This window comes from Cataglyphis hispanica, chromosome 9 (assembly GCF_021464435.1).
Source record: "Cataglyphis hispanica isolate Lineage 1 chromosome 9, ULB_Chis1_1.0, whole genome shotgun sequence".
NCBI lineage: Eukaryota > Metazoa > Arthropoda > Insecta > Hymenoptera > Formicidae > Cataglyphis > Cataglyphis hispanica.
In genome coordinates, this window is record NC_065962.1 from 51,985 (window position 1) to 69,414 (window position 17,430).

The 17,430-nt window shown below is 35.6% G+C and overlaps 1 protein-coding gene across 1 annotated transcript; it reads left to right on the top strand.

The window, feature by feature from the left end:
* Positions 1–7,125: 7,125 nt before the first annotated feature.
* Positions 7,126–7,831, top strand: LOC126851937 (putative nuclease HARBI1). The gene is made up of 2 exons (XM_050596272.1): positions 7,126–7,186; positions 7,311–7,831. Exons 1-2 carry the CDS (start codon positions 7,126–7,128, stop codon positions 7,829–7,831), a joined length of 582 nt encoding a protein of 193 aa, XP_050452229.1.
* The last annotated feature ends 9,599 nt before the right edge of the window (positions 7,832–17,430 follow it).

Sequence of the window (17,430 nt, forward strand, 5' to 3'; positions counted from 1 at the left end):
ATTTATTAAGACAATTAAAATCTCAGGAATGGTGATATGATATTAATATGGATCCCAGGAAGAAATCAAAAGCAATGAACTAACGAATATGAAGACTAAAGAAGTTATCAGATTAGGTATTGACACTCAACTTAAAGTTCCCCGGGTGATTTTAAATTACTATGGAAGGAAATGTTATGGGATGAATTTTTGGAATGATGCAAAAATTCTGGAGTTGACAGAGAAACCTTTTATATGAATACCTATCTTACTAAATCTCGTCACTCATGGTTCAACAAATTAGAACTCATTATCAGTAGAAGGGGAATTATTTCAATTTATACAGAATACATACAGAATATGAATCGACACATTTCACTAAAAGAAAATCTATTTAATTTCAAAACAGTAGACTTGTTGTGGAGTCAAGAATGAATAGCGCTAAAAGTAGGATGATCCGAATTTTTTGAAACATGCATAACTACATGTGAAAAGTTGATTTTACTTTGGAATGATTTTTAAGGGTCAACTTGACTGCATAATATGACGACATACAAGATATTTTGTATTTTATATAAAAACATTGCAACTTTGAAGTCTTATAACTCGGAAAGTACTTTAAAAAAACACTTTATCATAGTGTTTTGGAAAGCTCTCGAGATAAGCTACAAGATATGCAAAAAAGTAGGCGGTTTCATTTAAAAAATTGAAGGTGAACTTCACGTGATCTTTAAGCAACTATTCAAAGTCAAATTAATGACACTTTCTTATGCCTCGAAACCATACAACTTTTGTCGAAAACATTTTTGCTGAAACTGCTCCGTTGAAGAATTATTGAGGTGTGTTTTTTAAAATGGGACACTCGTATATAAAATAAATCAGATATATTAATATTGCAATTTTATTTTACTGATGTTCCTTGTAGTACAAATTATTTTCATATCATTTTTGTTTCTTGTATAGAGTAATGAATTTCGAATTAATGTTGAGTAGAATTAGCGTACGTGATTAGCGTCGAGTAGACTTCTTTATTATTTTACGACACAAGCGAATATAACGACACGTCCAGATTCCTCGGCGATCGCGACACGACAGGGGCGAACGACACGACTTTGCGCGCGATTACGCCTCGGCGACCGTTGACATCTGATGTCAATAATTCGCATTAATTGTTTTTTTTTCTGGGCGCCAATTCTAATGAAGCAGGGTAAACAGTATTACTTGACATAGAGTATATTTCCAAATATGTAGATTTCCAAATATATTTTCTACATACGCCAACTTACCAATTCATTTATGTTAAGTAAATATTCTAAATTGAATGTGATAATAGTATGTCATCAGTCATGAGATATATCAAAGATTATATTTTAAGTTATTATAGGAAATAATCAGATAAGTATATTGTATTGTATTCACCTACTTGATATTTAATGTCGCCGTTTTCTGGAAAAACAACAGTAGCAATAATTTTATCTGCTAGATAACGAACTACTAAAGGACTATAAGTAAACATGTATAATATAGTATTGAAATTATACGAAGTGAATAATTTTGTTAATGTAGAAGCTGGATGGCTAATCCCCAAGCTAACATGTAAAAATTTTTTACTCAAATAAAAAAAAAAACGAATTATTGTTTTTTTCTTTTTTTTTGTTTTGGGAGCTTTTTGGCAAATGTTTATTTGTTTTCTTTTAAAGTTTTCTTTTAACATTTTTTTGGACGAATAAACACGATTTTAATCATTGTATTGCTCGGTTTTGTGCCCTCATTTATTAATTAGCTTGTTGAAAATTGATTATATTCATTTTTTCATCCATCATTGGCAGTAATTTCACATACTGAGCGAGTGTTGTATTTTCTAACTATTGATTTCGCTTAATGGCAGACGAACGGTCATGGCTCAACAATGTTTTAACGAATAAGGAATATATAGAGTTTGATTCATAGACGCCGGACATGGATTATAGTCTTCAAAAAAGTTATCTCGGTACGGAATATTACTATGAGAGGAAGTGATCAAAAAGCGATCTGCCATTAATAATAAATTCAACTCCGCTGTTAAGAAAATTACGAAAACTATTAATCAATCAACAATTCAAAGCAAAAAGGAAAGTATTTGTAAATATATCATCTGTTTCTTCTTTATTTTTAGCAGATTCCATTAAGATATTTAAATACATTAAGTCAGATCCTGATCCTTATAAGGCTATCGTCTCGTTGAAGAAGATAGATAGTGATAATCTTTTCTCTAAGCCTCCTGTAGATATTAAAGTTACAAGATCTTTAACTAATCTGGGTATCAAATTTTCACTGATTGAGTCATTTTACAATTTTGCACAAATTCTGCTAAATGTCTCACATGTGATATGGACAAACGCAATGAAACCAATCCATGCTCGAACATTTTGTCCTGTATTAATTGCAATCATCGCTCTTTGGCCATGAAATGCCCCAATTATCGTAAAAGAAAAACCGTGGAATTAATGGTCTTACATAATATTGACTACAATAAAGCAAGGAAGAATCATTATTCAGGATTATTGAATTTCCCCGATTATTGAATAATCAGCTGATAATCTGGAGTCTAGAACTAAGCAATTTAAAATTCCGACACGCAATTTATTTAATTTTCCTGCTCAGTATAAACCTCTCTCTAATAATGTATTTATTTCTTCTCCCTCACTTTTACAGAATAATTTTTCATCTGTTACAGCTTCTAGAACAAAAGAAGAATTGTTAACTTCTAATTATGCCCCTTCTTCTAATTCTGAGCTATCATCATCAGATTGATCAAGAATTTTAAAACTTTTGGAATTGTTGGCCAAATCTGAAAACTTGAATTGTTATTAAAATGTTTGTTGGAATTCATTTTGTTCTAATTCATCCAGTTTGTTCTAATTCATATTTTGCTTGATATTTATGAACATCAATATTTTACAGTGGCATTGCCAAAGCCTTTGGAAAATACGTCCTGAGCTACAGAATGAAATCAAAAAACTTTAATAATATTTTCTGAGACTTGGCTGAAACCATTAGAAAATAGGTAGCTCTTAAGAAACTTTAATGTCATTAGATTCAATAAAAATAATCGTCGTGGAGACGAAGTGGTGGTTTTTGTAAGAGACGGCATCAAATATTAAATTATTAATAATTTCAATAATGCAAATGATAAGTCAGAGATTTGTGGTATTAAAGTCACAATTTATTTTAAATCTTTTGTTATAATTTTTCAATAAATAAACTCTTTCAAACATCTTTATATCATCAAGAATGGCATCTTTTTCTCTTTCAATACAAATTTTTGTTAAAAGGCGATCTTAATGCCCATAATATTGTGTGGAGGTGTTTTCATTCTTGCTCACCCATGAAGAAAAAATCTTGAATGTTTGCATAAATCAGAATTTCAATATTTTTAACAATGACTCTATCACTCGTTTTGCAACCACAATTCACACGGTTCGGCAATTGATTTATCTATAACAAATAGCTCACTCTTTTCGTCCTCTCACTGGGAAGTTCTTAATGAACCACGGGGTAGCGACCACTTTCTCATAAGAATAGAAATAATTGCCCATTCTTTTAATCATTTACACTTTTATGCATCTACAAGAATATATAATTTATAATAAAAAGAATGATTGGAAGGAAGTTAATCGTTAATCGTTAAACGTTGTCCATTGATGAGCATTCAAAATTATGAAGAATTAATTTTGGACAATTCTATTGACACGCAATCTAAATATAGTACTTTTATGTAATTATGAAAATGCTATTCTAACATCCCATTTAGATTATCCCAGACATCTACATATCAATTTAAATTCAAATCCTCACCTTGTGAGTGTGAAAAATTATCCAGATTAAGAAAGGATGCTTTTCTCAAATTTAAACATCTTTCTTCCATGGAGAATTTTCGTTTGTACAAATAAGCGGACGCTATAGCTAAAGTTTTTTTCTAAAAAAAAGAAAAACAATATTTTCTAGTTCCTTAAACTTTGTAGTTCCTTAAACAAATTCTCAAATCCAAAATTTGTGTGACAGAAAATAAGAGCTATGGGTAATAAGTTCCATAGAATTGAAACAGCAAATTCTGATTATTTCAGATGATTATTTTTTGTTATTCTCTTCTGTTATTCTCTTCGTATAATTATTGGTACAATAATAAAGATACAATACACTTTTTTGGATAATAAAGAGGCGTACGATAATGTACTCTATATCTTAGTGAAGAAATTAATCAATTTAAGATTACCTCCATCCTTTATTAAATTTGTTTTTAATCTCAAGTATTTCAGAGAAGTTCAGTTAAATACGGTGACAATGATTTAATTAGATATTTACATAATGATTTACCTCAAAGATGTGTTCTGAGTTCTACTTTACTCCATATATGTGGCGGATCTTGAAAATCAGTGCTGGAATAATTCAAGAACGGCTGAAGATATCGACTTCATTTTTTTTTAATTAAAAAAAAAAGATGCATTACATAAACTGAACCAATGTCTGCATATAAAAATTAATTTTTTAATACTTTTTTAACAATAAATAACTTGAATTTTTTGATTTTTTGGCTGCTATTGCTCTAATTTTGATAATTTTTTACAAAATTTAGATTCAATTTGTAGAAGGGAATTTTATGAACATGTCAAAAACATCGAAAAATTCCAACTCGGAATCGCGGCAAGAAAATAGCAGTGCGCAAGTCGCGCAGTTGTCTTCAGATATGATTATCTTCCTTAATTATTAATATTTTTGAAAATTCTAACATTTGTTTTGTTTATTAAAAATGCATAAAAAATTTGCAAAAAAAATTTGTGTATTTTTATTTGTTCGTCCACAATCGTCATTCGAATTTTGCCCAATTTTTGACTATTTTTTCTAGTACCCTTAAATGTTTTTTTAAGAAGAATCATAAACCCTGATTCCATAAATTAATTCTTAAACGCAAAAGTATAGTTTTTATAAATAGACTAAGATCTAATCACACTTCTCTAGAATAGTTTATTTTGACATCGAATCAATTGATTCTCCTTCATGTGATTGGGAACCTGTCCAATTGCCTAATCATATTTTTTGGCGATATATTTTTTTAATTAGTGAAAGAAATGCCTTACTTTCTAAACTTAAAATTTTACCACATTGATCCATTCTATATCGATCAATTCCTGTAACATGTAATGGAAAACAATTTATGCACTAGCTGAGTTTATTGATACCATTTTAATTAGAATATGGTTATGATTTTTCATTTTATAGATTTTCACTTTGTTTGTCTCTATGGGCTTTCTTCCTCATCTTTAGTAGTTTTTTATTTTATTTATATATATTATTGCTTTACTATATAGTGTCTAAATATTTTTTCTTTCTTACCTGACTATATTATATAATTTATACAGATTTTAGTTAGGTTTAAGTACTCAAATTTTATGTTTATTATATAAATTCTTTTAATTTGTATGATCGTATATTTGTAAGATCTTACTACAGTATTCTTTAGTTTTTAATTCTTATCCTTATTTTTAATTTTTATTTCATTGTTATTTCTAAATTTTCTTATTCAATATGTATTCTAGTTATAATCTTTATTTTTTTTTTTTAACTAGCTTTTTATTGCCTCTGTGTCTTTAATTTAATTTTTTTAGTTTATTATAATATGCTTTATTTTATTTCGGCCCGATTTATCTTTATATTTATATATTTTTATATATTTTTGTTATTAATTCAATGTTATTTCAATTATAAGCGAGTTTTTAATTACACATTTTTTTTTATTTCTAGTGTCTATTTTGCGAGATTACTACTGTTATATTTAATCTATGTTACCAATGCTATTATTTTTTATATTCGTGTCTCCTTTTTCTTTTGTTCACTATTTATATTTCTTGTCAAATCTATGTTAACTTTTATTATGTATTGTTTCTAAAGTGATTTGTATCTAAGTGATTTGTATGATTCACATAGGCTAGATGATATTGACGGCTTTCTTCTTTTAATTCAACAAAAAAAAAAAATTGTTGTTATATTATTATATTATAGTTAATATTGTTATTATAACAAGTGTTGTTGATAATCTAATATGTCAAAAAGTATGTGATATATGTTTATTAATCGATTCGGAGTCATTAATTATTGTCATTAATTCGAAGAAATCTATTCTTGCATTTATTTCACACATCCGTATCCATTCTCTATTACTTATAATTTCATGCTTACCAGCATTCACAACTACACATATATGCACATACTGACATAATCTTCTCTCCTCTTTTTAATATTATCTTTAAAAAAACATTACAAAGGTAAAAAAATATGCCAAGTACACAAAAAAATTCTAACTTGTACGCAAAAAACTACAAAACTTTTAATTTTTTCTTTAAAAAATACTTTTTAAAAAAATTTTTTCTTGGAAAATAATTTTCACTCAAAAAATAAAAATCAAAACTAAATATGAAATCAATAGTTAACTAGCCAAGTACATAGAAAGTTCAGTAGAAAGTTTAGTTTGTAAAAAGTTGTAATTTGAAATAATATTTATCATAAAATCAATCTTGCAATTATAGAAATATTATAAATTCTCTAGAATTTTGCCTTCGGGTGGCCAGACAAGGGTTGCTTGGAGCCGGTCCCAAGCCCGGAGAAAAGAGGAGGGATGGGCGTGATGCCGACAACCTCACCCCGTAAAAAAGTCTAAAGGCGCGAGTCCAATGCAGATCCGTAACCGTAACCGTAAAGACTGTATCCGTAAGCTTAGCCGTAAAGACTGTAACCGTAAAGAAATCGTCTCCTATCGTCTACAATGGCAGTCTATACTTGTAACGTAACATAACGTAACAAACCGTAATCCCGTAACGTGAATTTGTGTTTGAATTGATTCTAACCTCTATGCTATTTATACTTTTACAAAGTGCTGTAATTTCGCTGTTTATTAATGGATATTCAGCGTGTTAAAACAACTCTTGTGGCTGGTAATTTGACTACAATAATTCTGAAATTATTGCGGAAAAAAAAGAAAAAATTTCCAAAACGAAAATATTGGGTTCGACCAATGTTATTACAGCGGAAGCGAAAAGGTCATTTTCATATTCTCTTCCAGTTTATTAAAAACGAGAAAATGACGACGAGCAGTTTTTCAAGTTTACTAGAATGACTATTTTACAATTCGAAAGATTATTAGAATTAGTGCAAGAACCTCTAACAAAAAAAAGTATTTGAGAGCCTCTGTCACCGGAACATCGATTATGTATTACTTTGTAGTAAGTATATTTTGTAATACTTTCAATAATTTATTGTTTTTTGAATTGTCATAATACAAATATTTTATTTCGTAGTTCATGGTTGCAATATGCAAACTATTGCATGGAACTTTTACGTGTTAAAATCAATTGTGAGCAAGGTTATCCGTGACATTTGCAAGATTATATGGGATTATAAATTATCGCCTATGTATTTGCCAAGACCTACTATGAATGATTTCAAAAGGTATTCACGAGATTTCCAAAAGTTGTGGAACATGCCGAATTGTTTCGGAGCGATTGATGGGAAGCACATCGTTATACAAGCTCCTTACAATACTGGAACCAGTTTTTTCAATTATAAAAAAACATTCAGTATCGTATTAATGGCAGTTTGTGACGCTAAGTACATTTTTACTCTTGTTGATGTTGGTGCTTTTGGTTCACAAAATGACGGAGGAGTTTTTAAAGAAACGGCTTTTGGAATAGCTTATAACAACGAAGTGGAAATACCAGACAACAGCTGTTTACCGAGAATTGACATAAAGTTTCCATATTATATAGTTGCAGATGAAGCGTTTCCTTTAAAGAGCTATATTATAGCGACCATATCCTAGAAGTAAGTCAAACAAAACACAAAAAACTTTCAATTATCGTCTTTTTTGAGCACGTCGTGTTATTGAAAACTCTTTTGGAATTCTGGCCAGTCGTTGGCGAATCTTCCGATCAATTATTATTGCACATGTTGATACTACAGAATGGATTGTGTGTGCAAGATTGTGTCTTCATAACTTTCTCCGGAAATCAGAATTAATTTCAAAAGCAGAAAATGCTATGTACTGCCCTCAAAATTATACTGATATTTGGGACAACGAAGGAAATGTCATATCTGAACAGTGGAGACAATGCGAAGAGAATGTCACCTTTAAAAACATGGGAAGAATGGGAGCTAATAATGCTACACGCAAGAATATTACCTTACGTGACATGCTTGCCGAGTACTTTATTTCTCCAGAAGGCGCAGTTTCGTGGCAAAAAGCATACATCACGAAAGGATCATTTTAATCGTAGAACTCGTGAAGATGTTGACTATTTAGAACATTGACTATCAACATTATTTTGAATGTTTGCTATTCTTTTGTTTTAAATTATTTTTTAAATAATAATCTTATCATGTATTATACTTTGTATCTTTATTAAAAAACTTTAGATAACAACTACATTACAAGTCTCGATTATAAACTACTACACTTGTAACATTTTCATGCTGCGTTCATTTACATATCATTAATTTATAAAATAGAAACTTATACATTGCACAAAATTTATAATAGGGATAGTTTCAAAGTTTTGAAACCATTAACAACCTTAATGACAATTTTGAAAGTGTTCCGACTCGTTTACACATATGTAATAATCCTTCAATAACTATAAAATTAAAACTTACTTCTTTGGATAAAATCACATTTATTAATACTTTTCTAAAAAAATACCATTCTAATTACAAAGCTATTAAGCAATATAATATATGTATGTTTGAAATTTAACACAGTTACTTATTTTTTATAAAACATATTACAATAGCATAGAAAACAAAACTAACTTTTTTAGATAGAATCACAAAATTAAAAAATAAAATATTGTTTAGTCCGAGTCAGATTCCAGTTCTAACATAATGGTACTAATCCTGGTACGAGCGATTTTTTGCTTTTTCTTCGACATATTCTTCAATTGACTGTACGTAGTTATGCAAAAGTTATAGGCAATATCATCGCACTTGTCAGCAGATTCACATAATCCTTTCACACTCTGTAATGCTTCAGAAACAATTTGTAAAGTATCATCCTCGACATTTACAGCGGTTTTTACGGTTTTCATCGTTTTGTTATTTACAATGTCTGTACGTGTTTTACTGAGAACTGAAGTCTTGACATTCAGTACATTGGCATTATTTTCATCCGACGGTTCCATTTTTACTTTCAATAATTTGCCTTCTGATTCTTTGAGCTCATTTTTCACTTCCATTCCACGTTTGCTTTTATTACTGTCTATACTTTTCACATATTCGATCACATCTGGATCGTCATCTAGCGTATCCCACATAGCAGATTCTTCAGCTGGTGATAAGCTTCTTTTTAAAACATTCTCACGTGTTCTGGAATAATTGGAAAATACTTTTTCTTTATGTACGTATTTATCGTATGTGATATGTATAATGTTTTGTACATCATGTTTTGAAAGCATAGTCGACTATCTTTAATTAAGAAATGCACAGGTGCAGATAAAAGCTTTTATTCACACCTATATATGTTTCTATTAGGCATTTTAACTATACGGATGAGTCAATTTTCAACAATTTGCAGTGTATAAGATAAATATAAATACATAATATAATAAATTTCGTGAAGATACTTAAATGGGTAATAAATTATATCCCTTCTACTTTGAATATGAGGTTCTAAGAAACAAAGCTGCAAAGCTTTATACAGTTCACTTGGAGTTGACTGTCTTGAGGATCCTGAGCCAGAAGTCCTACTTTTAAAAACCGTCTCTCACGAGTGAAACCTTCTCGCAATTGATCCCATCGGTGTTCGCAGTCAGCAGCTGCATAATAATATATACTATTTAATTATAGTATACTATATACATATAAGCTGTATTATTATAGAACTAAATAAATAAATAAAACTGATAGCATATACATACCTGTTGCATTCAACTCTTCTGCAATGCTACACCATGAATTTTGTGATTTTATCTTTATAATCAGGATTACTTTTATTATACAAATAGGAACATTTCTCGACTAATTCAATTAAACGTTGGTTCGTCAAGTCCATTGTTATATATTATAAATTTTTATATTTAGTTATAAACATATAACCTCATACCCGTTCTGGATGTAATTCTGACTCTAACCTCTTTTCGTAATCCTAAAAGTTTAAACAAACCAACTTTTACGGACACACTCTTATGGCGACCTAATCGATATTGTAGACTCTTTAATGAGTTTTCAGTCTTTCAACTTTTTACGTTTACAGTTACGGTTACGGATCTCTAATGGACCCGCGCCTTAAATCAAGAAGCCTCGACTGAAGCCTCGGAACTAAGATGAACACAATGGTATTGGAAACAGAATAAGGATTTGGCTATTGGTACATGAAATACGAGAAGTCTTTTTAGAACAGGAGCAATGAAAGAATTGACCCAAATAATCGCAAAATATGATCTCAATATTTTGGCGGTACAAGAGACAAGATGGACAGATTCAAGGATATCCGGAACAAGAACGCACACACTATTATGTAGTGATAGTAAGAGCAAGCATGAATTAGGGACGGCGTTCATAGTTAGCAACAAGATTAAGGAAAGCATCCTAGATTTCAAGCCAATAAATGAGAGAATATGCACGCTAAGGATAAAAACTCGCTTCTTTAATATGACAATAATTAACCGCGCATGCAGAGACGGAAGAAAGGGACGAAGCAGTAAAAGAGACTTTTTAAAGTCAAAGACTGGAACAGGTCCTGGAAAGAATACCAACCAATGACGTCAAAGTAGTTTTGGGTGACTTTAATGCAAAAATAGGTAGGGAATATGAATATAAGCGAGTGGCTAGATATCAGAGTCTGACACAAGGAGTGTAACGGCAGGCAACTTCACAATTAATAAACTTTGCCATATCCGGAGATACAGTGGTCAGCTCGACCTGCTTCCCAAGACGAGACATACACAAATGGACTTGGAGATCACCGGATGGCAAAACGCACAATCAAATAGATCACGTTCTAATCAGCAAGAGAAACGCATCCAGTGTCCTGAATGTAAGAACCTACAGGGAGGCCGACTGTGACTCAGATCATTTCTTAATCTGTATGAGGTATAGAGACCGCATCATGAGCAGGGGGAGGAGCAGCGGGCAGAAGGCGAAAAGGCTATACCTGGAGAAACTTAAAATATTGGAAACATCGATAGATTACCAGAATAAGATCAAAGAGACTCTCGATAGATGCAATGGGGAGACGTGCAATGCGGGCAGCGCAACAACAGATACGATGGAGGGAAGTTGGAAGATAATCAAAGAATCACAATTATAAACAGGAGAAGAAGTATTAGAACCCAAACCCCGACCAAGAAATGAATGGTTTGATCAGGAATGTGTGAAGAAGATAGAGGCAAGAAATAAAACCTGCAAGAACTATTTAGATAGACCTACACGCGGGAGGAGAGAGAAATATGAGAAGGCGAGGAGAGAAGCAAAGAGGATCATTAAGAATAAGAAGAGGCAGCACCTTAATAATAGTATAGTGTTGCAGATGGAGCAAAATTTTAAGACAAACAAACCAAGGGAAGCATATGAAGCAGTGAACCTGTTTAGAAAAGGATATAATCCCAGAGCGTCCTTATGCAAAAAGGAAGGACGGATTATTACCGCGAAGAAAGAGGTTCTCAGCAGAGAGGGATCATTTCAAGCGCTTCTTCAATCCGGACCTAGGTCGATATGAAGATCAATCAATGCGGGGTTTGATGAGAGTGACAATCTGGAGAGCCCATCAACAATGGTAGAAATTAGAAAGTGGTTCAAAGGCTAAAAAATAACAAGGCGCCAGCGACAGATAACATCCCGGCGGAACTAATAAAGCATGAAACACTATTAATAAAATTACAGCTGCTCTTCGACGAAATATGGAAGGCAGAAAAGATACCAGAGGACTGGCAGGCGAGTATTATCCATCCGATATTTAAGAAGGGCAATAAGTTGAACTGCGAAAACTACCAAGGCATTTCACTTTTGAACACAGCGTGTAAGATTTTCACAAGCATAGTCAAAAAAAGAGTGGAACTGTACGCGGAAGAGATTCTAGGTGAATATCAGACTGGCTTTAAAAGAGGCAGGTCGACTAGCTGTTCGTGGTGAGGCAGATAGCCGAAAAATTCTGAGAATTCAACATCGACCTATATTTGTTGACTTCAAACAGGCTTACGATACATATCCAAAGAGAAACTTTATGAGATTCTTCGGGAATTCTACATCCCATCAAAATCGATAGGAGTTAAAGCAATCATGCAGAATACTAGGGGATATGTAAGAATCGATGGAGAACTGATAACGCCCTTCCAAATAAAAAACGTGTTAAAACAAGGTGATGGATTGGCACCTATGCTCTGCAACCTGGCATTGGAATACGCGATTAGAAAAACCTGAATTGACGTGAGCTCGACGATAATGCACAGATCGATGCATCTAGCTGGATATGCTGATGATATTGACATTTTGGGAAGATCCATCATCTCCATTAAGGAGGCATTCTTCAACCTAGAGAATGCGGCTAGGGAAATCCGACTCAAGATTAACGCAGATAAGACGAAAATAATGGTACAGAGCAGAAGAAAAAAACTGGTCGAAACCTCACGATGGGAGAACACAACTTCGAAGTAGTGCAGGAATTCTCGTATTTAGGCGCAAAACTAACGAGAAACAATGACGAAGAAACAGAAATATAAAAACGAATTATCGCTACAACAAGAATCTACTATTCACTGCTTCCAATCCTAAAGTCGAGAAACATCCACATAAAGACTAAATTAAGAATGTACAAAACAAAAATTCGCACAATAATGATCTGGTAGCGAATCATGGACGATCACGTCGGGTATAGCTGGAGAAGTTGAACAGTTTTGAAAGAAGGATACTGCGCAGGATATTTGGGCCGACGAGAGAGGAGGAATGTTGGAGAATACGCTACAACCACGAGTTGTATAGTTTGTACAAACAGTCTAGACTGTCGATGCACGTGAAATTGCAGACTCCGGTAGAGTGGTCACGTCCAGAGAATGCACGAAGGACGTGTACCTAGAAGAATTTTGGAGGGAGAATCCAAGAGTAGGAGACCTGTGGGAAAACCTAGAGCTAGATGGATGGATGGAGTGTACGTAGATATTAAGGATATCCTGGTACTCCGAAGTTGGAAGATGGAGTCGAGAGATCGGGAAGTTTGAGGGCGGTAGATCGAGGAGGCCAGGGCTCGATTTGAGCTGTAGAGCCATTAGAAGAAGAAGAAGATAAATTCTCTGGAGAAAATGAAAATGCATATTATTTCTATTCAAAAATTACATTATTATATTCTCCCTCCCCCAAATAAATATTTTGTATAATATATTAAATAGCACTATTATGTTGCGGTTTTTATTACAAATAAATAAATCATTAAAAAAACTACTTAAGGGGATCCTTAAGTGACGGGCGAACTCGGATGGGTTAGCGCTCTCATCTAAACGTAACTAAAATTGTCGATAATACTGGCATTTGTAGTTCCGCTATTATCGATAGTATTAAATTAATTCAAACATGCATAATAGAAGACGCAATTTTTGCATTGTGTTTCATATATTCAAATAAGAATATTACAATATACTGTTTTTGACTGCTTTATCATCTAGCATTAGATTATATTCAAATATATCTGAGCGTGTGATAGTAAAATATACATGTATGTCTTTATTGCATTTGAACACAATTTGATTATTGCTTACATTATGATGTTTACTCTTCTATATATTTTTTAAGAGAAATGTCATTTGGTCATTTGTATCTATATTTTTATCAGGGTTAGGAAGTGTTACGTCCGGACCCTTTAGAGTCAGAGTCAGCGGGAGGGCGTAACCTACTTAACTCCGCTAGACAAACGCTAGACAGCGAGTGTCTCGGAGACGAACGAATTGACCTGGGCCTGCGACAGGTCAATGACCGGAAGGGTCGCTTTTACTCGGTCAGTAGGCCGTTCGTTCGATGGTCCCCTTTTCAGTAAAGGAACTAAATCCTTATTACCCGGGACGGGACCTTGTGCGATCTTGGGATATGAGACAGGAAAAGGGTTAAACAAAAAAAAGAATATTATTGTTTACATATCAAATTTTCACATTTATTGTGTAATAAAAGAAAAATGAGAGCAAGGAACAAATTATTTGGTTTATCTAGTTAAACATTTAGCTTAGTATATGTATCGCTTATTAACTATTATTTTGTATTTGTAACGATGCATCCCCCCATCGTTCCCGACACGTCACCCGTCGGAAGTCTGCCGCCCGGCGAACACCAGCCGGGCAAGGGCAGAGGCGCTTAGCGCCCATTTTTAAACACAAAAACAATGTTTATGACAAACACCGCCGTTAGTGTTTGTCATAAACAAAGCGAGCGCCGAACGGCACCGAACGTTTCCGGCGAATGCCGATCGCCGAAACGCGCGCTACCGGAGGCCCGCGTCGTCTCCCCCACCCCGAGGGGGATGCGAACGGCGCGGGTGTCACGCTCGCTTCGGTAGGGTATAAAAAGCCCTAACACCAGACGATACCAGACCAGTTCCTGAATCCGCTCGAGCAGTACGCTCCGAGACAAACCAGAAACCGATCCTTACGTCAAACAGACAGCGAACCGGAGGTTGACGCGTTCGCAGCCTCCGCCGAGTATTCTCGGCTATCTGATCTCGAGACGAATCCCGTCGCAACACACATCCGTACGGGCCAGAGAGTAGACAAGTTCGCCGCTTTCCTCGAGAATTCTCGAGCCGTTACGGTCCGATCACCTGACCGTCCCGCCTAAAACCTTTCGTACAGGACAGAGAGTGGACGAGTTCGCCGCTTTCCTCGAATATTCTCGAGACCTGACGATCCGACCATCCGACCGTCCAAACTGCGCTTCCCACGATTATCTCTGGGAACGCGCATCGCGTCATCGACGCATCCACCCGACTGCAGGCCTGACACCCTGCAGTCCGCGCCGAACACCGCGTCACCGACGCATACACCCGACTGCAGGCCTGGCACCCTGCAGTCCGCGCCGAACACCCAAACGCATATAATACGCGTCTTCACTCGCGTATCTCGCACGATATTCAATTGCGAGATATCGAAATATTTGCACACGGTGTCAATACGCGCCCGCCTTACCGCGCGCTCCTCGCGCCAACAAACACAAGACGACAACACGCGCCCGCCTTACCGCGCGCGTCTCGCGCCCACGAGCGCGCACCGACAACACGCGCCCGTCTCACCGCACGCGCCCCGCGCCACGAGCCGGGCCCTTTAACTAGATGCGAAAAACACCGTCTAGACCGGCGTCACAACAGTGCGTTGTATTCTTATCTAAATTCATTACTATTGTAACTGACTCGTATATCAACTCGTATATCGATTGTAAAGCTGACCATTGCCCCGAGTGGCGAATAAACGACGTACATAACAACTCACGTCTGTTGCGTTTCAACCCACTTCACGAATCCTGATCCCGATTGCGCTGTCCGCGCGCGTATTCGAAACCGCTCGTGAAGCGGCCCGTTACATATTTATATGTCTTTGTGTGTATATGTGTGCGTGTGTGTTATGGAATCTCCTCTAGGATACATGTAGAAGGGGGGAATTGTCTCCAGAGGACTTCTATAGGAACAGCTACAGGATAGTTACACCCCGGGACGAACCACGGGATCACGATGTCTGATAGGCCCTCCGTCAGTGCAGTCAGCAATTCCTCGCGGTCCACCGGGCCAGGCCCTATGCAAATGGCTCCGTCCGGAAGTGGGTCGTAAATCGGGGGGGCCAATATCCGGAAGCAGAAGTAGTCTTCGGAAAAGTTTGGCCAGTGAGATGACGGCTCCCGTTCGGACCGAGACGAGTCTTCGGTCTCTGTGGATACTTCCTCTGCTTCGTAGTCAGTACCTCGTAGTTCGAGGGTCTTCCTGGTGAGGGGGGCAATGAGGGGAAGAATAGGGGGAGTCACCCAAAATAATGATCGAGGGGGTGGGCGACTCCGATCTTGAATGGGTAGAGAGGGGTGGAGGAGAAGTAACGGGGGTAGAGGAGTGAAGAGTGGTCGTGGACATGTTTATGTTGATATTAACGTTAACGTCGGTTGATGAATTAGTTTCCGCCTGAGCCCGAGCCAACCTCTTCCTAAGCCGTCTATTTCGACGGTTACGCGCACGCTTCACCGACGCACGGGAGGAACGTTTCCTATTTACTCCTTCCACTGAAGGAGGATATAATAATAAATAAAAATAAAAAAACGGTTTGGGGATATATATAGAAAAAATAAATCCGAAATAATTCTTGGAGGTTTGCAACAAACTTGGTAGTTAATAGAAAGGGAGAGTGAGAGAGCGAGAGAGTCACGGGTAGCTCCGTAAAACGCGGACGACCCTTGATAACTGAATAATAAGAGAGAGATGATAAGCGAGTCACGGGTAGCTCCGCAAAACGCGGACGACCCTTGGTAACTGAATAATAAGAGAGAGATAATAAGAGAGTCACGGGTAGCTCCGCAAAACGCGGACGACCCTTGGTAACTGAATAATAAGAGAGAGATAATAAGAGAGTCACGGGTAGCTCTGCAAAACGCGGACGACCCTTGGTAACTGAATAATAAGAGAAAGATAATAAGAGAGTCACGGGTAGCTCCGCAAAATGCGAACGACCCTTGGTGATGGATAAAGAGAATGAGTGAGAGAGTAGGAGAATCACGGGTAGCTCCGCAAAACGCAGGCGACCCTTGGTGACTGATAAAGAGAGTGAGAGAGTAAGAGAATCATGGGTAGCTCCGCAAAACGCGGACGACCCTGGGTGACTTATAAAGAGAATGAGTGAGAGAGTAAGAGAAAGTCAGAGAGGGAAAGAGTGAGAGAATCACGGGTAGCTCCGCAAAATGCGAACGACCCTTGGTGATTGATAAAGAATTTCGGAAGTATGGGAAGTACAATAGAAATGTAACAATAATAATTTAATTTTAATAAATAATTCTAAATTGTTAATGATCGATATAATAGGATTTCGAGTAAGGTTTTAGTTGGATGGTTAACAAAGAATTATTTTAGATTAATTAGTTGAAGAGTTTAAGCACTTACTATTTATTGAGTGCGATGATACTTGACTTGAGAGAAAAAAACGTGATCGACCCTGTAGATCTTGGCTCTCGAGCTCGTCTGGTGGAGGTTGACTTCCTCAGTATTCACAATAAGGTTGTTGTTTGGTTCGCACAGTCTTTATAACACTAAACGCACTATAAAATCTTAACTCGAAATACACTGAGGATAGGAATCGGTTCACGATAAAAGTCTTGGGTCCTTAAGATAATTATATGTCGCAAAGTCTTTTCGCGAGGACACGGCACTCTTCGCACTATATTCTCGACCGAGTATATGAGGAGACTGCTCGGAAGACTGATAAC